General features: G+C 44.7%; 1 protein-coding gene across 3 annotated transcripts in view; it reads left to right on the top strand.

Annotated features, from left to right (window-relative positions):
- The window catches only part of PEMT (phosphatidylethanolamine N-methyltransferase), a 48,436-nt gene extending 33,370 nt beyond the window's left edge, over positions 1–15,066 (top strand). For all 3 annotated transcript variants that reach the window (XM_089540281.1, XM_089540282.1, XM_089540283.1), the window contains exons 5-7: positions 1,713–1,824; positions 12,944–13,018; positions 14,810–15,066. In XM_089540281.1, coding sequence (XP_089396407.1) covers positions 1,713–1,824; positions 12,944–13,018; positions 14,810–14,858 — 236 coding nt within the window. In that variant the 3' untranslated portion in view covers positions 14,859–15,066. The remainder of the gene's footprint in view (positions 1–1,712; positions 1,825–12,943; positions 13,019–14,809) is intronic.
- Positions 15,067–25,044: the final 9,978 nt, after the last annotated feature.

Raw genomic sequence — 25,044 nt, 5'->3', positions numbered from 1 at the left:
GGCGAATGCAAAAAAATATCCAACATGGTCACTATTATTGTGGGCTCTTAGTATCCACTGGGGTTCCCTGGGTACCAAAATCTGTGCATGCTCAAGTCCTATTATATACAATGGCATAGTAAAAAGATGTCCCTTACATAAGATGGCAAAATCAAAGTTATGTAAAATAGCAAAATCAACAGTGACAGAGTACAACTGGCCCTCCATATCCATGGATTCTTTATCCACGGATTCAAGCATCCATAGCATGAAAATATCCCAAATATATATGTAAATTCCCAAAAAAGCAAACCTTGATGTTGTCAAGGTATATAAGGGGTGCCATTTTACTATGCTATTGTATTTAATGGGACTTGAGCATCCACAGATTTTTGTATCCACAGGGGGTCCTGGAACAGGGCCCATTGTACAGACATACTTGGATAGAGGCAAAGCTTGTAAATGTTCCCTTTTGGGAGACTACAAGCCCCAGAATCCCCTAACCAAAGGCCATGCAACCAAGCTACTAATCTCTCTGATCTTCCTAAATTCCAGCACATAGCATCAAAGTATCATTTTCCACCTTTTGTTTTTTCCACTCCTCACTTTGAGCCTTTTACTGAGGGGAAAATGGTGGGTCTTAAAAAATCCACAGCCATAACCTTTTAAGTAATGTTAGTGGGATGTTAATGGGTGACCTCCGGGAGGTTTGAAGAACAGGGAAAAAAATAAACTAACAATTCCAGAGTGTCATTGGGCCTGGAAAGTGCTTATTGAAATAATAGTGGTCACGGGGGTGAGTCACATATAACACGACCCCAATTGGGATTTTTGTCCCTGCCTTCCTCCCACCTCCACACCTTCGGCCATGAAGCTGACACTTCTCAACAAAGATGTAAATGAGTCTGGATTGACATTCGCACAAAGCGCAGGGCGAACAGAGACAGCCGAGAGAACCGAAATGCTATAATTTACAAGCATTACTACCTGGGCCAGATCTGCAATTTCCTCAGACCCACGCTGTGCCAAAAAAAGCCACCCGGCTTGAACTTCGAAGAATGAATGGCCCTTGTCAGATTGTTTTTTCTCTCCAACTGACTAAGTGGGATAATGACAAAGCAGAAAAGTTTTGCCCGGTGGAATGGTTTTCGCTTTCGTCGCTCAGCAACGGCGCAGGCATCCTGCTGATTCACCCTTACAAGTGCTGGATTTTGCATTGGGCATACGTTCTGCTTTTAGATTGCCGCACACAACAGTCACAGTACTACCTTTCACAAGCTATTCTGTGCAGAAACATATGGGTGGGGGTTTTATGCATGAGAATTTCTGGGTTCAATTGCATGGTGCCAAATTGTGGGGTTCATTTCAGTTGTGGGGTTCAATTCAAGTGAGGGAGAAAGCACACCATTGTTTCCAGACAGCTTTGTGTGTAGTTTTTTGTGGGTTTTTCAGGCTATGTGGCCATGTTCTAGGAGAATTTATTCCTGACGTTTCTCCAGCATCTATGGCTGGCATCTTCAGAGAATGCATTCTACTGTTCAACAGTAGAATACACTGCCTCAGAAGGTGATGGAGTTTTCTTCTTTGGAGGTTTTTAAGCAAAGGCTGGATGGCCATCTGTCAAGAGTGTTTTGGTTGTGTCTTTCTGAGTAGCAGAAGAGAGTTGGATTGGATGGTCCTTTGGGTCTCTTCCAACTCTATGATTCACCCTTGTCTGTCTGTTTTGCTTCTAGGTGACTACTTTGGCATCCTCATGGAAGCAAAGGTGACCTGCTTTCCCTTCAGCATCTTGGACAATCCCATGTATTGGGGCAGCACAACTGTCTACCTTGGTTGGTCTCTCATGTGAGTCCTGAGATTTTTGCCTATCCTTGGTCATTGTCTAGTTCTCCAGGAGGTCCTTACAAGGAGCTTCCTAGGCTTATCCAAAGTGGTAAGATGGAACTGCAATGCAAGGGAGAGTGAGGCTGCCGCCTCAGGCTAGAGTTAGCAAAAGTCAGGTCCTGAGATTTCAAGGCCAAAACCTAAGACCTCAGGGGTCATCCTGTGATGATGCCACAAAGAACAGGCCCTAGAGATGTCACAAAGTGCTATACATGATGCATCTATCACAGTAACTCAAAGCACATCTAACACAAAATGAAACTATAGGTCTCTGGTTGGAAATTTCATTTTTCAAAGCTCTGCACTGAACAAATAACACAGAGAGACAAGCTTGTGAATGCTACTTCTAACATTGGAACTGTAGTCCAACCAAAGAACATTTTCCCAAGTTCTGCTTGAAACAGAATGACATCTATAGTAGCAAATATAGTCGGCCCTCCAGATTTATGGCTTTGACTTTTGAGGATTTGGTTATTTGTGGCTTTGATTAATATGATATCTCTAGGAATCTCTGGGTCCTCCAGCGCAGTTCAGCCAGACATTGACTATGGAGTTGTTCTGGAAAACCTAGAAGTTCCTAGAGAAAACACTTCTCTAGTTATTTGTAGGTCCAACTTCTGGCAGATGTTAGCCATAGAGTTACACTGGAGGACATGGAAATTCCTGGAGAGGTGTTCCCTTAGGTAAAAAGAACAGTGGTTTTTCTACATTCATAGGTGTCCTTTACTAGCAAATGTGGAGGGACCACTGTATATATGATAGTCAAATTCATGCTTTGAACAGAAAAGTCTATAGTAGCTAATACACATAGAATAGTCAAACTCTACCTTGAACAAAACAGTCAAGCTTTGCTTTAAACAGAAAATCTCTCTGGGATGTTGCGCTTGATGAGCTATTTCCTTAAAATTAAAATAAAAATCAGTTACTCAGTTCCAAAAAGCTACCACTTTCGGACAATGAAGCCATATGAGATCTATTGTCCCAACGGAGGCGTTGAGAGTCACTAAAATATCCTTGGCAGGCTGCCTAAAACCAAGCTTTGACCACTTATGATGCAGAAAGCTATAGAAGTCAAGCCATGGGATTTAGAACAATGATATACATGTATTAGAGTAGTCATATTTGGAAAAGGACGCCTGGGGGAGAGATTTTCTCCGGATTTTAAGTGAGAAAATTTTCCTCATTTGTCAATGAATTCATTTTCAAAGACCAAGTCCTCCTTCAGTTTTACGTAATAGCTCCATTTCATCATGATCAAAACACCCCATATCCTGGTAGAACAGTCACACGCTTATTTCCAAGATGACGCGGTTGAAATGTTAGCTGCTGTCAATACATTAACTATCGGCTCCAACGCTTCACCATTAACAAGATCATTTGAATAATGCAGGAGAATTCCAGATGGTGCCATCGGTGGTTTATATCCATTGATTTGTCCTGTACAATATGGAACCAGCTTGCTGATGTTTAGACCAGTACTGGTAGGAAAGGGTTTGGATGACATCTTAACCTTTTACCCCAAGAAACAAAATAAGCTTGCGTTGATCCAGGTGATAGGCAGTTTCTGATATGGGTGCTTGTTGATTCCTGACAACAGGCCCAAAATCTGGGATTATAATCATGAGATGTTCCAGATGTATTCCTCACCACTTGCTTTACTGTCTAGAGCTTCTGCTGGGAGTTATCATGCAACAACGTCTGAAGAACCAGGTTTCCATCCCTGGATCTGCTGGATAATTTATGTATGCACCACCACCCCTACCAAAGTGCACAAATTCTGGCTGCAATGTTATCAAACGCACCATAGCCTAGTGCAGTATGACCCCCGTATCCACAAGCGTTGCGTTCCAAGACCCCCATGTAGATACCAGAAAATGTGGATAATAGAGCACCCTAATATTTTCCATTAGACAAACCACTTCCAGCCCAAGCATACCATAGAGTCACACTGGAGGACCTAGGAATGATTAGAGAGAACATTTCTCTGGGCATTTCTAAGTCCTCCAGCATGATTCTCAATCTATGGTATCCTTAGGCTGTATGTTGATGACAAAATTGCACTGGAGGACCTAGAAACAACTTGAAGGCACTTGACCAAACCTAAACCTATTTTGTGCATTGGCTTTGTTTCCCTGAGAATGCTTCTAACAAGAGGAATATAAATCATGAAAGTCCCACAGATGAGGTTGGACTGCAACATCCAGCATCCATCAACATTGGCTATGTTGGCTAGGTGTGCTGGGAGTGGCAGTCCAGCCCAGTCTGTAGAGCTGCCTGATTTCTTAGAGATGTTCTAGAACGACATGTTCATGGGACAGAAGATCCCCGGTCTCTGGAAAGGTGGCACCTCCATTTCCTGATCTCCTCTAGGGCTGCATCCTTGGCAGGATGACACAACGGGAAGGTCAACAGCCAAGGACTGGCTTAGCCTTTGAGTCCCTCTGATGACGCCAGAGGAGATTGTCGACAAATAGACAAGCCAGTGCCTGAACAAAAAGGCCAGATGAAGAGGGTCAGGGAACTGTAGGAACCAACTGTGTGGAATAACAAATGTTTGAGCCTGGCAGCTGATGAGAGACATGCATTGCACATTCCTTCGCAGTGCATTGCTGACCCCTGCATTCTTCTTAATGGTTGGAAAAGTGACTTTTGGGGTTCCCCGCTGGCTGGGGATTGAGGGGACTGTAGTCTTAAAAGGTCACTTTTCCAAACTCTGGGGTTGTTTTCTTACTGTGGATACAAAAGGGCTGTTTCCTAATGCAATATCCCATTGGCTCTCTTCCAGCACCATAAATTTAGACAAGTCTCTTTCTATCTGCTTTCTTCACTGTCCAGCTTTCACACTCATACATATAAATCGAAAATATGATGATTTTTTTTATTCTTATTTATTTCAAAGACTTATATGCTGCCTTTCTCCTACAATGGGATGATGGCTTGGATGAATCCAACTTCAGTATCCGCTGATATATTTTTACACTTTAAAATGGCTATATTACTTGCAGAGAGCCAGAGAGCTAAGGTTCGAATCCTTGCTCAGCCATGAGCTATAAGTTGGAAACAACCTGAAGATATACTCCAACCATTATTATTTGTAACTCATTCCTTTTGAGCTCTGTTTCTGAGAGTTTATGGTTGAACACCCCCCCCCAACCAAGATTTTGAAAATGGGATGAAATACGAATATATACATCTTGTTCTTCTTTTCCGGCTCTCTTTGTAGCATTACAGGCCGTCTCTCCCGCTCTGTCTGTACACATATCTTCCTCTTACTGTAGCAATGAGTATTTCCCGGGTGATTTTATTTATTGGCTTCTTAAAATTGAATTGCATTTGACCTTTAAAGGTTTGGAGGGGGGAACCTTACGTAATAATTGCTCCAAGTCAGCACAAAAGGAAGGGTGTTTAAGCCTCTTGGACTTGAAATGAGTTTAGAACTGTCCTTTCCATTGTAATCTCTGTGTTTCCTAGCAGGTACTAAGGATTTGCTTTTCTGCATACGCAGGTCTGGAACGAGGGATTTTTAACAGCAGGAGCTCTATTCTAGTCTGTATGACAAGTGTTTGTTCTGGTGCTCCTGTTTATATATATATATATATATATATATATATATATAGAGAGAGAGAGAGAGAGAGAGAGATGTAGTGGTTTGAGCGCTGGACTATAATTCTGGGGACCAGGATTTGATCCCCTGCTTGGCCATGGAAACCCATTGGGTGACCTTGGGTGAGTCACACACTCTCAGCCCCCCAAAAAACCATGATAGGGTTTCATTAGTGTTGCTGTATGTCAGAACTTGAAGGCACGCAACAACAACAACAACAACAACAACAACACAAATAACAACTGTTGGGGGAACCACATTTATAGTAATGAAATATAGAATGTGCCAAAGATCTGATTCTGTGTTGACAGAAACATCCTTCATCTCTCTCTTCACCCTTGCCAATTTTTTCACGGATTGTGCTTTTCTCCTCCTCTCTCTTTAAGTGGCCTCTTGATCTGGTTTTGAAGTTTCCATTTAGGACGCTCTGAGTTACGAAGCATGCATCTCTTCCGCTGGTGCTGGGGCCGTAAGTCAGTGTGTTGGTGGTGATCTGGCTGAGATGACGCACTGGCGCACTCTCACGCCACATCTCCCCGGTTTTAATTGGCTGCTAAATGAGCTCTGGGAGCTGGTGAAGCTAATAAATGTCTCTTCATAAAAATGGAAGTGGAACCATTTGTCATCGAGGAGGACAAAGTGGGCCTGAGGCTGAGAGGAACAAAAAGAGGGACTTGTAGGGCCCACGTCTTAAAAGGGTCTCAAAAGCTGATCAAAAACCCCAAATCCTGTTGCAAGAAACCAAAAGGAAAAAGGAATGGTCAAGTTATGATAAATTTCTGGATATTCTTTCCATCCCTAACCATCCCCTTTGCGATTCCATCCCTTGATGAAACAGGCCAAGCAAGCATCCTATGTCTTTCTTGGTAGCAGCTCATCTCCATCACTGTCTCCATGACATCCAAAGACCAAGGCTGTTTCCTTCCACTCCGTGAGAACATGTTCTGGATGACCTCACGAAAGGGACTCGGAGAACAGATCTGATTTCTTAGCCTTAAGCTCAGCATACTCTGATTTTTAAAAAGTGCAAGAGAGTTGGAGTGGGGGAAGCAAGCAAGGGAAGGAAGGAAGGAAGGAAGGAAGGAAGGAAGGAAGGAAGGAAGAGCAACAGAATTAAATACCATATATACTTGACTATAAGTCGACCTCATGTATCAGTCGAGGGCAGCTTTTGAGAGCTATAATTATGAATTTTGATATGACCCATCTATAAGTCGAAGGTAAAATTTAGGCGCATGTGACAAAGGATCTATAGGATGAAGCAAAGGAAAATTTCAGCAGCAACTGATAATGTCATTTTTGGGGAGCACTGGGGGATGCAAAAACAGGGACCTGTTGGTTCACACACAACCTCCGCATTTTAGGCTGAGGACCTTCTTTTATTTACAACAAGAGTGACATGGAAGGAACTCCCTCCTCATCTCCTTTTTTAAAAAAGGCCTCCCCTGGGACTAAAATGGCCCGGGAGGGGACTTTGCTCCAAATGCTTGGATATTTGTAGGGGAAAAATTGAAGTAAGGGATCCAAGGGCCACAAAAATGCAGCCGAGGGCCACATTTGGCCCATGGGCTGCACTTTGCCCACCGTCACTGGGCAAACATGGATCCCATATTAAGCACCTGAATATCCTGCTTTCTCCCCCAAACTGAAGATGCAACGCTTCTACATTTTGTTCTGCCTCTTGCACCAGACCAACGTAGGACTGTGAAGCAGCAAACAGGCACCTGATGAAGTAATTCCTGTTTCCTATTTTCTCAGCCCCTGGAGGGGAAATAGATTGGAGCCTGCTTTTCTGTATCCCCTCCTCTTCCCTCCATACAGCTCATCATTTCCTCTGAGAAAGAGGCATCCGGCATTTACTGAAGCTATCTGAAATGGAGATTGCACCCGGGAAGAGCCGTGGTCAAGGGCTAATTGCTCGAATCTCTGACAGAACCATCTGAGAATAGATTGCTTCCAGAACGGCAGCCAAAGTAGTGCGCTTCCCTCCATTTGCATCCCCTCACTGTCATGGATCGATGGTTGTCTTCTCCCGCAACAGCTCCCACCAAGGTCAAGTGCCACTTTTGCCTCCAGAGCAAATAAAATGTTTCAAAAAGCAGGATTTAAGTGCTCTTCTGGAGCTACCAGCCTGCATCAGGGCTCATTGACTTGGGGAAGAGATGTCATATTTGCCAGCATTCAGCGCAGAGGTGAGGTCTGACTGCAGCCGTAGGCCAACCAGATAATTCATGTTTTCTCTGTGTTAGCGATAGACTTCTTTGCACTTTGCAAATTCACTTACCAAGTCTTGATCTGCTCGATATGGAGGCGTACCTCACTTTGTGAAATCCATGTGTTCCTGGGCACGACTTCTTTAACAGAAATTTTGCTCCTGGGGTAGGAGTAACTTGGAAAGAAGAAGGATTGGTTCCTGCACTACATGTTTCAGCAAAACTGTTGACAACCAGGGCTCTTAGGGGTCTTGTTCATAGGGTCATCCTATGTTGAAGTTGATTTGGGAACAAAGTCCCAAGAATACATTGTCCCCAGATCTACCAATATATACACCTCTCCAAAAGTGGAAGCTAAGGTCTAAGTCTGGAACAGTTATCTCATCTCTCTCTCTTCCCTTTTTCCTGGTGAACCAGCAGCTTCTCTGAAGAAGCAAAAATGCTGGTGTCCATCTCTGTTAAAATCTCCATCCAACTCAAGGTGGAATTTTTTAAAAGGCCAAATATGTGCGCGCAGTCACTTACACCAAACCCACATTAAAATGAATCACATCACAAGTTCACCTATAACTCCATATTTTTGCCATTGACCCAGTTTTCCTGCTGGACACATCTTCCTGGAAGGAGGCTTTTTATTAGCAGTTGACATGCTTGCTTCTGACAGGGCAAGGAATGCCATTGTGCTGGATTGCATGCCTTGGCTTGGGGTTAGTCTAAATGACCCTCTTAGTACCCTTCCTACTCCTGCAGTGCTGAAAAATCTCAATAGTCCTCAGTTTAGCCTACTTTTGGGATGTGTTTGTTTGCCATTATGGTTTGGTACAACCAGCAGTAGGGCAGTTGCCTTTCAGCTTCAGGGGGTCTTGGATGAGACGGATTATCTGGACCCATTTCAAACCAGCTTCCGGGCGGGCTATGGAGTTGAGACTGCCATGGTCGCCTTAATTGATGATTTCCGTCTGAGCATCGACGGGGGGAGCATGTCCCTGTTGGTGCTCTTGGACATCTCAGTGGCCTTCGATACCATCGACCATGATATCCTTCTGGGACGCCTGAGGGAGTTAGGGATCGGGGGCTCTGCTCTGCAGTGGTTCTGTTCCTACCTCTTGGGCAAATTCCAGATGGTGGAGCTAGGGGACTGTTGCTCCGATAGGAGGGCCCTTACATCTGGGGTCCCTCAGGGAGCGATTCTGTCCCCTATGCTATTTAACATTTACATGAAGCTCCTGGGAGAGATCATCCGGAGACACGGAGCGCGATGTTATCAGTACGCTGATGACACCCAAATATGTTTCTCTGTGTCTCCGACTGTTGCAGTAACTAAGGATGGCATCTCTCCTCTTAATGCCTGCTTGGAGTCGGTAATGGGCTGGATGAGGGAAAACAGACTCAGCCTGAATCCAGAGAAAACAGAAGTACTGGTGATTGGCTCTCCTGGCCCGGGTAAGGAAATTGTTCCACCTGTCCTAAATGGGGTCACGCTCCCTGTGAAGGACTCTGTTCGCAGTTTGGGAGTGCTTCTGGACTCGTCGCTTCACCTTACTGCTCAGGTGGATGCGACGGTCAGGGGCACCTGTTATCAGCTTTGGCTGATTCGCCAACTGTGACCTTTCCTTGGCTGGGGGGACCTTGAAACCGTTGTACATGCCCTGGTAACCTCTCGATTAGATTTCTGTAATGCGCTCTACGTGGGGCAACCCTTGTACCAAACCCGGAAGCTTCAATTAGTGCAGAATATGGCTGCTAGGTTGGTTACTGGATCTCCCAGAGCCACCCATATAACACCTGTTTTAAAAGATCTCCATTGGCTGCCTATTCGCTTCCGGGCTGAATACAAGGTGTTGGTTATTACCTATAAAGCCCTAAATGGCTTGGGCCCAGGGTACTTGGAGGACCGCCTCTCCCCATATAATCCGCCCTGCACACTCAGATCGGGAGAGAGACATCTTCTGAGAGTTCCAGATGCTCGATATGCTTCATCTCAGAGGGCCTTTTCTGTTGCTGCCCCACGGCTCTGGAACTCCCTCCCCAACGAGCTCCGTACTTCCACCTCCCTTGATGTCTTCAAGAAAAGCCTGAAGACGCATTTGTTCCGCCTGGCTTTCCCCCCGTGAGCCTTGTTGTCATGCTTTTCCCCTTTTCAATGTTGTTGTATTTCCATTCTACACAGCCACTTGTACGGGATGTTGTTGTTAGTTTTTGTATTAGACTGGTTTTATTGTATATTTTTTGTAATACCGCTGGGGGTGTGGGGTTGCGATGCTTTTATTGTTCTTGCTATTGCTGTGAACCACTGTGATCTTTGGAATAGTGGTATATAAATAAAATGTTATTATTATTATTATTATTATTATTATTATTATTATGTGTCTCCTCTTTGTAACGCCATGGTCTCAAAACTCTTTTAAACCCGCTGTTTGCCTGGCTGTGTTTGTTTCTGTGCCTTGGCCTTATTATCTGTTCCTGATGTTTATATGTTTGGCAGTCATCTTCTGCAGCATCCGGTGGCACCCCAGTGTCATGCTAGTGTGTGTTGTCTTTCTCTTTGCATCAGCATCCTTGCCAGTCACCAAGGGCTACCTGGCTTCTTCTAGGTCACCATCATTTCATTTCTGACCTATTTCTGAAGTGGCAAAGTCAAAGGGGAGGAGGGATGGGATTGATTTCATCCCATTAAAACAGTACTCAAAGTGGCTTCAGATGCAAGCGTTCTCATAAATTGGCCTTTGATCAAAGCAAGATGAAACGTCACATCGAAACAAAAGTTTAAAATGTCAGACTGTGAGAATAACTTGTTCCATATCTGTGACTCCCATCCAGCTTTCTTGGGAAGATTATTTATATGGGGCAGGGGTTGATGTCTCCATATCAGTTTGGCAGTGAATCCTGGGTTAGAACCTGGACTATGAAGGAACTATCCAAGGAACTACCCTAATTTGGAAATAAGGCTGCTGGACCTACAGTGGGCCCTTGATATCCACTGGAACTTGCTTCCAGGACCCCCCTATGGTTAGCAAAATCCGTGGATGCCCAAGTCCCATTAAATACCATGGCATAGTCAAATGGTGTCCCGTATATAAAATGCAAAATATCAACATTTGCTATTTGGAATTCATATATTTTAAAAATATTTTCAAAATGCTTGAATCCATGGAGAAAAAAAATCTGTGGCTATAGAGGGCCGGCTGTATTTTTGGAGCTATCCAGAGACTGAGCTCAGCACCATGAACTCAACTTTCCTTCAAAAATCAAGTTGAAGCCTGGAGCAGGTGGAGGCCTGGCCATTGTGGGTGTTGTGTGCCTTCAAGTCATTTCCGACTTATCGTGGGGTTTTCTTGGCAAGATTTGTTTGAAGGAGGTTTGTCTTTCCTTTCATCTGAGGCAGAGAGAGTGGGACTTGCACAAGGATCAACTGTTGGGTTTCTGTGTCCGAACGAGGTTGCAGACCCTGGTCCCCTGGAGTCCTAGTCCAACACACATAACGTTGAAATACTGAGCATATTTCAGTTGCTGCAAATGGAGTTCAAGATGCAAAAGTTGTTGGCACTCAGTTAACTCAGCAAAGGGGAAAGTCGGATCAGGCAAAAGCAAAGAGCTGCAGCCTCTCTTAGCGAATGGGTGCTTCCTCGTTAATAACTTTTACCATCTTGACAACTCTTTAATGTTTTGGTTTTTATCTCTGAATGTTCGGGGGGTATTTCGCTGAGCAGTAGAAGGCTTTTGTTTTCTGCTCATCCATTGCCTGCCAACAGGAAAATCCAGCATTTCCAACAAGAAAATCCATTAAAACTTCCCGTTTCAGCTGGGACTTTGCCTAGAAATATTCTTGTCTCCAATGTGGTTTGCTTTGATACTTGGCATCATCATCATCATCATCATCATCATCATCATCATCATCATCATCATCTAATGCTATTGTTCCCCAGATAATTGTTTCCAAGCCAAGTTCAGACAAACCTCACTAGCATCCTTAATTATTAGAAACCAGTTGGTAATAATTTCCCCGCAAGGGGTTCATAGCAAGATACTGGGGTGGAATATCGTGAGAGATGTCAGTTCAAGCCTAGCCTTCCTTTCGGATCCACATAACCAGAGCAGCAAGGTGACGCTGTAAATCTTCTTTCCCCCTTTCAGTTTGGCCTACATTTCTGCCCCGGGTGGTGGCAGTTTTCTCATCACTTCTGCCAACGCTCTGTCTTGGTCTTATATAACCGTCTTTTCAGCTCCTAAGTAGGCTATATAATCTCCTGGCTAAGCCTCATCAGTCCATCTTCGGCAAGTGAAATCTTATTGTTTAACTTAGCACAAAAAAGGAGAAAGAAGATGACCCAATTAGAGTGCAGAGGCTGATGGAAATCATCATCATATACAGCTTGGATCCAGGTTATCTGAAAAACCATCTCTCTTTGTATGGACCTGACCAGATCCTGAGGTCCTCATGAGAGACCTTTCTCTTGGTCCCACCACCATGAATGGTGGAGATGCAAGAGAGGACCTTCTTGGTGGCCACTCCTGTTCTCTGTAATTCCCTTCCTGGGAAGCCAAACTGGCTTCACTCCCTATTTTCCTTCTGTCATCAGGCAAAGACTTTTAAAAAATTATTCCATCATGCTTTTATAACTAGGGCTTTATTATGAAAGGACTTAAGAGGATGATGTATTGTTTTAAACTGTACTGGTTTTCACCATTTTAACTACAGTCAGTCCTCCACACCCACAGATTCTTTATCCATGGATCCAACTCTCCATGGCTTGAAAATATTCCAAACATATATGAAATCCAAAAATCAAACGGTGATTTTGCTATTTTATATAAGGGACACCATTTTTCTGTGCCTTTATATTTATTGGGGCTTGAACATCCATGGATTTCGGTATCCACGGGAAGTCCTGGAACCAAACCTCAGCAGTTACCAAGGGCGCCACTGTATATTTATTTATTACTTACCTATTTTGTGAATCCAGATGATTCGGACTTCAGCTCTCACGATTCTTGACTGTTGGGCCAAGTTGGCTGGGGCTTCTGAGAGCTGAAGCCCAAAACAAATGGAGGAATAAAGGTTCCCAGTTGGGGGTTTATATGCTTTCTAGAAGAAGCCTTCTAGCCACATCTAGAAGCAGGGTAAGCCTTGTAGAAACTATGGGTTGATACCCACAAGTTGGGTTGGTGTTTAATCCTCTCTCTAAAACCATTCCAGACTATGGCAGTAAGACAACACTTATCTCTTTCCTTTCCTCTGTTGTCTTCTCTCTTTTCCAACCAGGCATGCAAGTCCTACTGGTCTGGTCCTGACGGCAGTTGTGGCGCTGTGCTACAGAATTGCATTGCTCTATGAAGGGTGAGTGGTTTTAGTGCTGGGCCAACAAAATAATAGCAACAATAATAATAATAAGAAATGCTTTCTTATCATCAGAGAATTAGGCCAAAGAAAGTGAGTCATCCCCCCCCCCCCCCGCCTCCCTGATCTATTCTGTGTTTATGTTTTCCTAGTGACTTAATACGATGCCTACTTGATTCACACTAATGGTTTGTCTAGTCCAGTGTTTCCCAAACTTTGGTCCTCCAGATGTTTTGCACTTCAGTTTTGGACTTCCTACCTGTTTGCTAGGCTGGCTGGGACCTCTGGGAGTTGAAGTCTCAGACATCTGGAGAACCAAAGATGGGAAACTGCTGTTCTAGTCAGTCTTGTCTGCTGCAAAGATAGGTAACTTCGGGCCTTAGAGCTGAATTGGCCCTTACCGGAATCCAAGGAGGTTACTGCATGCCATTTCTGTGCCCAGAGCAACGCGGGATCTAAAACTCGAAAATGGATTCTATCGCATTGCTTCATTGCTGGACAATAGGTAACTTGTATGCAACTCGGGCTTCTCACACAGCTTTTTATAGTTGAAAAACTCACACATATGAAAAGCTGTGGGAGAAGCCCAAGTTGCATACAGTTTGCATACAGGCTGCCTAGTGCCCAGCGATGGAGCAATGCAATAAGATGCGTTTTCGGGTTTTAGATCCTGTGTCTCTCCTGGTGCAGAAATGACATATGGTAATCTCCGATATCTTTTCCTCTGGGGTTTCAAAGTGGGTCTGTATTGGAAGAACAGCTGTATTGGAAGAACAGCAGGGAAAGACGATCTCGATCTGAATTTGGGGAGGGGGAGGTTGTCCAGAAGCGACCCGCCTGATTCCTAATGCGGCAGGCAGCATAGGGAAAGAAACATTTTGTACTCTGCTCCGTTCCACGTACATGTTTCTCTCTGGTACCCACACATCCGCTCTGAACAGGCTCCCCCACCTGCATTAATTACATGTTGCCAACTTGAAATATTTCCAGTTCATTCAGTCCGGCAAGATATGCAACAGAAAAGGGGAGCCTTTAATGTCTTGCTTCTCCTTTGACACAAGGAAGAGGCCCTGAGGTGGTGCGGGTTTGTGGGTTTAATTATGTGCTGACATAAAAAGGCCTGTCATTTTGACAAGTGGGAACTGAGGGGAGACCTGGAGTTCGGACAGAGACCCCGCTGGGCTGTGGGTGAGAGAGAAGTTCGTGCCGTGAGGTTTGTGCCCATTCTTCCATCTTGTCCGATCCATTTGCATCTGGTTTATATTGCAGCACATACAGGTTTGTATGGTTTGGGCACAAAGGCCCAATTTAGTTTTAAGGAAGGTCTTGGGGCCCACCTTCTAGTAGTGGTCAGGGCCATGGGGCAATGGCAAAATACCAGCATATTTAACCTTAGCAAAGGCTTCTCCAGGATTGTGCCTTCCTTCATCCCTCCCTCTTCCTTTTCTCTATCCTTCTGCTTTTCCATCCTTCTATCCATCTGTTCTTCTTTCCTTCTATCTATATGTCCCTTCCTTCCTTTCTTAGTTCTATTCTTCCATTTGTCCTTCCATGTTTCCATCTTTCTATCCATCTGTTCTTCTTTCCTTCTATCTATATGTCTCTTCCTTCCTTCCTTCCTTCCTTCCTTCCTTCCTTCCTTCCTTCCCCCCCCTCTCCATTCCTTCATTTTTTCTGTCCATCTATTCTGCCTTCCTCCCTACCTCCCTTCATATTTTCTGTCCATTCATTCTGCCTTCCTTCTGTCCTTCCTTCCTTCCATCCTTTCACTCCTTGTCTTCCTTCTCCCAGGCCTTTCACGGAAGAAATTTATCGCCAGAAGCCAACGAAGAGCAAATAGTGCCAACCTTAGCTGGGGAAGAGAATCCGAGAAGAACCGGTGTCATTTGGAAGCAAGGGGCCTGTCTGCCTTCACAGCCAGAACACCGATGCAGAGTAACTGGGGATGGGCAAGACACACTATTCAGCCTGGCTTTTAAATTATGCTTGTCTCAAGACTCTTCAAAAATACTGTTTTTTTCAGCCTGGACAAGGCTGGGGGCGGGGGGGGGGGGGGTTTATGGGAAAAGAACTTTTGACTTTCACAAAGACTTGTGCCAACCTCGGGCATAAGGCATGGCAGTGTTGTTGGTGGCAATCATTGCTCCACCCTTGGCTTTCAGCAGCTTCCATTAACCACAAGAGCCTGGATGGGTTGATTATATATGTGAGAGTCTCAGGACAGGCAGGAGGGCCAGGACATTTTATGCAACTGTTTTCACATGCACCAAAATAGTAACAATTTTTTGGACAAATAATGTGTATTCATTTATGGGAGAAAAGAAGAAAGCCATAAGAGTATATGCACACCAAACATGTGCTAGGGCTTAGCCAATGCTGGCACATGGGAGATGGCATTAATCCTCTGGGGAGAAGAGGGGTCAGGAATGCAGAGTTTGGAGGCATAGACTGTACACACCTCATTTCTTGCGCATTTTTCCCCTTTGACACAAGTGGTTGGAGGGGAATGTTGAGTCATTTCCTCCTCCAAAATGATTCCCTTGCAGGACTCCCCATGGATTCCTGAATCCATGGATTCTCAAGTCCCATTATATACAATGGTGCCCCTTTTATAAAATGGCTAAATCAAGCTTGGCATTTTAGAATTATTATTTTTTTTAATATTTTCAAGTCATGGATGGTTGAATCCTTAGACACAAAATAAACCCAGTTAGTGAATTCTGAGCTTGCATGAGAGGACACTTGCAAGGTTGTCTGGATGCACACCAGTAAACTCTAGTCAGTGTCCCGTGGCACAATGGTTCTGATGTCCTGATGCCAGGGATGTTTTGTGGGGGTTATGGACGGCACCAGGTGATACCCCAGAGTTTGTGTGTCTACCTTCTAGTGTGGTGTGTATTGCTGTGCCCCTCCACAAGTAGACTGGGATTTATGAAGGTCCTGGGAAGGACTCTGTCCACCCACCCAAAAGTGACAAGGAAGCCAGCTGAAACGCTGTTGGCATGCCACAGTAAATTCCTGGTGACCTTGCACATCACCGAATGACTTGCAAACAAGGCGGGAAGACCGAATCCTTTGGGTGCCCAGTCCACCAGCTTTCGGCAGCAAGTAGAAGAAAGCCTTTCTTTTCCATAGTGAACCTCTACTCCTGACAAGACTGGCGATGATAGCATGAGTTATCACACTGGGTGACACCAACTCTTGTGATGCCATTGCCTAATGCACATCGGTATCATTGTGCATCTTTTCCAAGGCACGCTAGTCACTTTGCCAGCTTACCTACATAGTAAAGTAACCGCAGCCCTTTACTGAAAAATGGATTTTATGAAACTGCCTAATTCCAGTTCCTGCAGACAGGAGTCCATTTACGAAGACGTAAGTCTCCAACAGGATTCCACCCCTTGTGTACAACAACACATTTTAAGTGGCTGTCCTGGTGTAGCTTTCCTCAAGAGAGGTGTGTTTCCATTCCTCACAAAGCACTAAACTTGTTTTTCAGACCAAGCGGTTTAGAGGACATCCTTTGAAGGTCCTTTGAAGATGGAGGAATGGAAAACCCCTCAGAGGTACTGAACTTTATCAGAAAGCTGAGACCTGTTTGTTTCTCTGCGTAGCAGTAGTATAAATTCTTTCCCCCTATTTTCTCTCACACTCCATAATTCCATCACACCCCGTTGTGAAAATATCTTAAATTCCTCTCCTATTGTTTCTAAACGTGTCCAGTCTCCCATACCAGCTTCTGGAAATCAACCAAAATTCTTTCCACTGCTCAGTCACCCTCTGCCCTTTATTAGTTTTAGCTTTCCAAATGAGCTCTTGTGTTTCTAGGATTTACTCAATGTAGATCTAAAAGAGCCAGATTAATCATTAGGTGAAGCATGCTAGAGGAAAAAGTCCAAGTCGGCTTTGTCTGAGAGGGCCTAAATAGCCTAAAGGCACCGGTTCTAGATACCTCAATTCAAGAAAGATGTTGACAATCTAGAACGTGTCCCTTGGAGGGCGACCAAAATGGTGGAAGGTCTGGAAGCTATGCCCTATGAGGAGCTAGGGCTCAAGGAACTGGGAATATTTAGTCTGATGAAAAGGAGGTTATGAGGAGACATGATAGTCGTGTTTCAATATTTGAAGGGATGTTGTATCAAAGAGGGAATAGGCTAGTTTTCCATGACTCTAGAGACTACTAGGACTAGGAGCATTGGATTCAAACTACGGGGAAAATATCTCAGGAGGAACTTCCTGATGGTCAAAGCTCTTTAATAATGGAAGATGCTGCCTTGGAGTGTGGTTTTTCAACAGAGGCTGGCTGACCATCAGTTGGGAGTGCTTTGATTTATGAGGTCCTGCATGGGGTTAGACTGGCCTTTTGGGGTCTCTTGCAGTTCTATGATTCTACAATTCTACCCTGGCTGGCATAGGGAGTGCCCATGGGAGTCTTGGGATGGACAGGAATGACCACCCCAATGGACGGACAGGAGTGACCACCCCTTGAGGTGTCACCTGGTGTGGTCCATACCTCCGCATCCCCCTAATGATGCCACTGTGGGTCACCAAGATAAGATCTGCCAGTCTCTGACACCACAGCTTTGCATGGTACTTAAAAATAAAAAATACGCCAGTCTCTCTTGCATTACCTCATGTAAGTTCTGCTTGGAGCTCAGGTTGACTTGACAACTCCTACTGTTTTGCACCCTTTGCATAATCCACCAATCTGCTAAACTGTGTAAGGAGATGAAAGATGGTTGTGTTTGTTAACAAGAGATTTCAGGCGAGATCCAGGTCCGTCTTGTTCTGGGCAGAAGGCAGCGGCTCAAGCCTTGCAGGGAATCTTTCCTTACAAATGACAACTTGGGAGTCTTGTTTCCATCAAAAGTGGGTGGTGTTGCATCTCTCCCCAGACCTTGTTCCTACATAGCATTTGCTACGGAAGATTAAATAGCTATTGACACCCCCCCTCCCTAATTCTAAGGAAACATTTTAAGTTGTCGGTAATTGCTTGGCAAATTTCTAAGAACCTGAAGAGACTTGCTTGGCCGTGTTTCTTCTTCTGGCACAACCACTGGAACCTGGCTGGAACCAGTGAGAGGCAGCTCTGCCCTTGGTTTGCCTTCATGAATAGACAGATTTAACAAAATAAGACCAGATGATCGATCCAGACCTAGGATGGTGTTGTATACAATGATGTTCTATCAGTCTTTCCAACAGTTTGGACCCAAGTCATTTCAAGCATCTGACATCTATGGGGCCTGACGGGTTTCTTCCAAAATGTACAGGTGCATGCTTTAAACTTTCAAAACCTGCTTGCAACCTGTTAAAATGATTTTATACACTCCACTTTAAATTGTCCATATGGGCCGTTGGTTAACTGCTGGGATTTGGTTCCAGGACATCCCACCCCCATGGATACCAAAATCTATGGATGCTCAAGCCCCATTAAATATAATGGCATAGTGAAATGGTGCCCCTTATATAAAATGGCAAAATCAAGGCTTGCATTTTGGAATGTATTTCTTAACATATTTTCAAGCCATGCATGCTTGAATCCATGGATAAAGCATCCATGGATGTAGAAGGCTGTATTAATAATAAACTAATAAAGAGAAGGGACCCCCTCTCTCTTTGTTCCTTCCCTCTCTCACACATACAAATTTCGCTTTACAAACCAAATAAACAGGAGCACCAACAAACCCTTTGGGGACTTAACTATGCGTCACGGTGACATTTGTGAATGGTGTGTGGGTCCAAACCTGCAGGCTCACGCTGCAGGCTAAGCCTACCATTTCTGCTCTGTTGCTATTTATTCAAGTGGTAATTATTTTGAACCGCTGCCTCCTGGGATTGAGATTAATTGGGTCCCAGGTAGCTGGAGTCGGTTCATACCTGCCTTGGTTAATAATCAGATGACAGGGCTGCCATTCAGTCGCAGAAGGGAGACGCCTCTCCAGCTTCATGCGCTGATGCAGAGAGAATAAGAGCAAACACAGATGCCTTCATGGCTTGGAAATTGGGAGGCAATTAATCCAGTTGCTTGGAAATATGCTCTAAAAGACAATACTCATTCCCTCTACCTTGCAGAGTAGGCCAGAAAATACAGCTTTTGGAAATGAGTGAATTCTGCAGTGTGGCAAACACAGTGCATTCTTTGTTATATGTGGCAAAGGAAACCATCTTGGGCTGCACTGCAGAAATAACCCACTTATTGTATGCATGAGGAAGGACACACAAACCTAGAAAGGCCACTGCAGTTTCCTTTTGCCTGACCCTACAGGGAAAGGCAAGACTCCATTCACTGTTCTTCTCTTGTCCCTGCTGAGTTGGTTGAGTGCAAACCACTTTTGCATTTTGAACTCAAGTTGGCAGCAGTTGAATAAAGATGAGGAAAAAGGGGGAAAGTGGGAGGAGGAGAGAGAAACTAGGACAATGTAAAAGCAGCTGGAAAAGTGGGATGAGAGGGTTAAGTGCGAATGCGCCTGCCAAACTGGGTCAGTGGGAGGATATAACACTGGCACTGTTCAGAAATGGGGTGATATTTCTCTTCCTCCATCTGTTTTAAAATACACAGATTCTTGGGAGAGAGATGTGGCCAAAAGACTGTCCCTCTCCTTAAACCATAGGCAGATGCTGAGGAAGATATATGACTTCTCCTCTGTGTCTCATTCCCCAGCAGAAGGGAAAATGGGTATGCTGTGCCTTCTGTTGGATGTAACAATGCCCAGGTTTTATGGGAACAGCTCAGTGCTTTGTGCCAACATCTCTTTTGTTTTTTGAAAAGCTGCTGCCAGGCACTGAAATGCATATTTCCTTCTTTTTGCATCTTTTGTTACTTTCCTTAGAAAGGTGAAGGAGTGAAGAGAGAGACGAGCTTTCACTCATGGTTTTGGAAAATTTCAGGGGGTATAGTTTTTTGTCGGTTTTTGGGGCTATGTGGCCATGCTCTAGAAGAGCTTATTCCTGATGTTTTGCCAGCATCTGTGGCTTGAATCTTCATAGATTCTCCAAAGATGCCAGCCCCAGATGCTGGTGAAATGTCAGGAATAAACTCTTCTAGAACATGGCCACATAGCCCCCCAAACCCACAAAAAAACTATGGATGCCGGCCATGAAAGCCTTCGACTTCACTTCAGGGAGTATGTTTTTAGGTACTATCCCACCCTTGAAGGTCTCCCAGCAAAAAACTGGGCCTTGGACCCATTTACTTGCACAAAGTGAGCCAGCGGTTCTGATCTGGCCCAGGCTGGTCATGCATTCTCAGGCATGTCATCAAAACAAGCATTTGATGGAACCGCAGCATCCAGTAATCCAAGATGGTTCTGCCTCGTGCATTTGTTTACTCGCTGCTGTATTTATTGCTGCTGTGATATCACTCTTGTTTCCTGGCGTCCTTTTCCTGGAAATTTATTGGAACCTTTTGGGGGGAAATGCCATTTTATTTTCTTGTCATGTTTAAAAGAAAGGTTACGAGCCACCTGGAGATTTCCCCTTGGGGAAATGGGATATAAATATTGCTTCCATCAGTCCGCTCCCATAGGAGAAAGTAAAGTCCTGCTTTGTGTGGTCAACGCACACTAAGGAGTTTATTACATGAAGGAGATCGGGAGTTTATCCCGTGAATATCCCGGTAAAATCACGGCATTACGCGAAACGATTTCACACGACGTTGCACAAAACCCACCATTAAAGTGGTCACAAAGAAGCATTAACGTGCATCTTTTTACTTTCAGGATTTCAGTGACAACACACTTCTGATATCACTTTATTTGTGCAATTGCATGTGATAATCATTTGTGCAACTACTCGCCATTTTTGCTTTATTTGTGGGATGCTTTAAATGCACTTTAATCTCTCTTTAATGCCAAAATTAGCCCCAATGTGATAAACTCCTTAGATAGACTGCACTGATTCCATAGGTCTACTCTAGTCTAGACTAACCGCAGGATTTTAGGGCTTTTTTTCAAGTTCTGGATAGTGGCAAGAGTTTTGCTAGGAAATAATAACACGCGATAAAGGTATTTTTCTTTTGTAATTAATCTGGGAAGGTATTCCTCTTTTCTATAGCCCGCTGTTGCAGATGGTTTCTGTTTACCTGCTCCCAGCATATTTCTGTCTTTTCCAATCAACGTAGTATTTAGCTGGCCCTCCCTGGACCTCGAATGTGTTTGCTTTTCCATCTGAACCAAGAGCTATCTGGAAATGCCCACCCCTGGCTGGCATGGCCATGCCAAAACAAAGCCCATCTCCCTCCAGCACAGCAAACAGACCGGACCACGTGGGAAAACAAAGCTCAATGGACATAGAAGAGAAGAGAAGAAAGGGGGGAAATGGACACAACTGGATGGAAAGATTGCTGAGCTGGAGCACCAGGGGGGGGACCTGGGTTCAGATTCTCCTCTGCTGCATACCATGATAGTGTGGCACAGCCATGGTGCTAAGGAGGTGGTAGTAATATTAGGATTTGCCTTGGAAACCTGTATGCATTCATCAAGAGGGTTGCATCCTCTCCAGCTTTTCACAGAATACTGGGGCTGAATCTCCACTGCAGAAGTAATGCAGTTTGACACCATAGGAGGAAGAAGAAGAAGAAGACTGGGAGAAAGAGAAGAAAGAAGAGGAGAGGAAAGGAGAACAAGAAGAGAACAAGAAGAGAACAAGAGGATGTTGAGAAGGAGGAGAGGAGGAGTAAAATGACTTGTAAGAGGAGAAAGAAGATCAGGAGGAGGAGAGGACCAGGAGCAAGAAGAAACGATTGTATCATGAACTTCTTGGTGGTGGCCTCTTATACTTTGACAAGAACGCCCGTTGTGAAGGACGATCCAACCGTCCTTGGGACTGAGGCCTGTAGAGAAATCCCAAATGGGTCAAAAGCAAGAAGGTTGGCAGGTGGACAACCTGGATTGGAGCTAAGTAGTCCAAAGACCTTTCCAGCAGGGAGCAGAAGAAGAGCTGCTCCCTTGCAGGCTTGGGCCTTAACAGCTGGGCTGCCCATGGCCTATATTTCACAGTAATGTGTGCAGCGGTTCATATTGTCTCTGGTTACCATTGACATTTTCTATCTAATCCCAGCTTCTTTTAAAGTCAGCCAAAGGTGTTAGAACGGTGCTGTCTCTCTGGGTACAGCTCCAGGACATGTTAAGCTTTCCTCCCCGTCGTCAGACAAACACCAGGCCTTCCTTTCTCTCTGTGTCTTTCTTTCCCTCATTCTCCCCCGCCCCAGCCCCATCTTGAAACACATCGGGGTCCTGTTTCTAAACACGATGTTCTGAGCGAACAGGCGTCCCAGCCGGCTAACTAGGTGGTGAGAATTTGAACCGATAATGGGCTCAGAACATTCAGTGCATCTCTTCGGTAACTGGGGGAAGAAAGCGGCTGAGGCGCCGTGGACGACCCTGGAGTTAGAAAACAAAGCCAGAAGGTTGTCATAAATGCCCACAAGCCCCCCAAGCTGGGTCCATGTGCCGTAGGAACCACAGGGCCAACACCTCTTTGGGGATTTGATACCGGCTCATGCCTCCACGTGCCAGGAGCTTTTGTGTTACTAAAACATCGTCAAGGCTGAACCTCTATTTAGCCTGTTTCCTGCCTGCCTTTGCCACTTGGAAATAGGTGAAGACCTTTGGAGTGGGTTTAAACCTGCATGGGCAGCTGTGCCAATTTTTGCCCTGCTGACAGGCCACAAGAATGGTGTAGTTGATCTAGCTTCATTTTAGAAACATCTACAGTTGGCCCTCCACATTTGAGGCTTTGTCTTTTGCAGATTTGATTATTTGCGGTTTTGGTTCATGTGTTCTCTCTAGGAATTTCTGGGTCTTGCAGCGTAACTCTGCCAGACGTTTATAGAGTTGTGCTGGAAAACCTAGAGGTTCCTAGGCAAAACACTTCTCTAGGGATTTGTAGATCCTCCACTATGATTCCAGATATTGACCGCAGAGTTGCACTGGAGGACCGGAGATTCTTCTAGTATTTTTATTTGCAGTCTTTCCACATTCACGGGGGTCCTTCACCCCTTCATCCCAATGAACCTGGAGTGGCCGCTGCAGTTTTGATTTGAACCAGCATGGTGTGAGTGCTGGAGACCAGGGTTCAAGTCCTTGTTCGGACATGGAAATCCATTGGGGTGACCTTGGGGAAGTCATATTCTCTCAGCCCCAGAGGAAGACAATGGCAAATTTCCTCTGAACAAATCTTGCCAAGAAAACCCCATGATAGGTTTGCCTTAAGGTTGCCATGAGTCGGAAGCGACTTGAGGGCACACAACAGCAACAACCAGGTGTTACCAATTGGACTTTTAGTCTCTGATTGTACCAGGAGCTGACAGAAAATATTCTGAGCTAAAAAAAATGTGTATGGCTCCCCAAAATAAAATTGGAAAGAACAGTAGCAAAATCTGGGACTTTCTGATCTTTTTAATGGGTCTGGATGTGCTGACAGTCATTTTGCCCCAGTTTCTGGGCCACCATCTGCACCATTGCTGATGCCAGCGTAGTTATGCCAGCTGCCAAGATCACAACCTACCAGTTTGTATCTCTGCACCTTTTGGCACAAGGGATGGTTGTAGAAGTAAAAGGGTTGGAGTACCCATAAAGGAGTGTCTTCCCTTCCCTTCCCTTCCTTCTTTCCTACCCCCATGACTTCAACTAACTTTCTTTCTTTCTTTCTTTCTTTCTTTCTTTCTTTCTTTCTTTCTTTCTTTCTCTTTCCTTCCTCCCTTCCCTTCCCTTCCCCCATGCTCTCAACTGGCAATTGTTGTCAGATGTGCAGCCCTGATATTTTACCATGTGCCAATGTACTGAAGCCTAGTAGTGAAAATAGACTCTGCTACTAAAGCCTCAGTGACCTCAACCGTAAACACCGAGTACTTTTCTCAAGGCCGGAGTTGCAATGAAGAACCTCTCCCACTCAGAAGAAGAGGAGCCAGCGGTATTTCAAATGTCACACTCTCTCCCTTTTCCGAGTGCCATCTCTTGTGAAGTCCAGCAAGGGAGCCGAAGAGACAAGCAAGGGTGCGTCCCTGTCCTTTTCGGTCGTGGGGTGACGGATGACGCCATCAGGGCATGCTACTCTAAGTATAGGGAGAGGATTACTTGTGCTGCTGAACTGAACCGAACATTAAAGCCTTTTGACATGGCTCTGTTCCCAGGAGTTGCCCCGACCACGGAGTTCTCCCTGGTTTTCCCTCAAGGCCTTTCCTTTGGCTTCCTCTGACAGGTCAAAAACAATGAATCACTCCCCAGATAACACTCGCACAGAGACACACAGACACACCTGGGTTGTCAATGGATGTTTGACACCATTAGGACTAAGACAAATCATCAGAATGATATTGCCATCGATGGGACTGCAAGAGCAAAACTGCAGAATGCTTGGAATATGTGCCACATTATCCAACAAGATCTCCCTGATTCCTAGATTCTTGGAAAGGATCTGCATCACTTATGCTCTAAATTCATTTTGTATGGTTTATGGATCAGACATTGATTGGAAAGCGCAGTCAAAAAATAATAATAAGATACAAAATGGGAAGCGTAGCTATGAAAGCACTGGACAAGATCATCAAGCGCAAAGATATAGCTCTGAACACTAAAGTGAGGATCGTCCAAACCATTGCATTCCCCCATCAACATGTACAAACGTGAAAGCTGGACAGTGAAGGAAGTAGATAGGAAGAAAATCTACTCATCTGAGATGCGGTGCTTGAGAAGAGAGTTGAGGATACCATGGACGGCCAAAAAGACAAACAAATGAGTGCTAGAACAGAAATCTCTCTGGAAGCCAAGATGCATACCTTGGCCACATCATGAGAAGGCATAACTCATTGGAAAAAACACTGATGCTAGGAAAAGTGGAGGGAAACAGAAAGAGAAGAAGGCCTCAGGCCAGATGAATAGCCTCAATCAAGGAGGTCACAGGAATGAATTTGCAGGACCTGAACAGTGCAATGAAGGACAGGAGGTCTTGGAGATATCTCATCCACAGGGTCACTGTGAATGAATGAATGAATGAATGAATGAATGAATGAATGAATGAATGAGACT

The sequence above is a fragment of the Sceloporus occidentalis genome, unplaced genomic scaffold (genome assembly GCF_023333645.1).
Source record: "Sceloporus occidentalis isolate IW3139 unplaced genomic scaffold, rSceOcc1.0.p SCAF_10, whole genome shotgun sequence".
Lineage (NCBI taxonomy): Eukaryota > Metazoa > Chordata > Lepidosauria > Squamata > Phrynosomatidae > Sceloporus > Sceloporus occidentalis.
The sequence above is the reverse complement of the archived record's forward strand: the minus strand, read 5'-3'. Positions and strand labels throughout refer to the sequence as shown.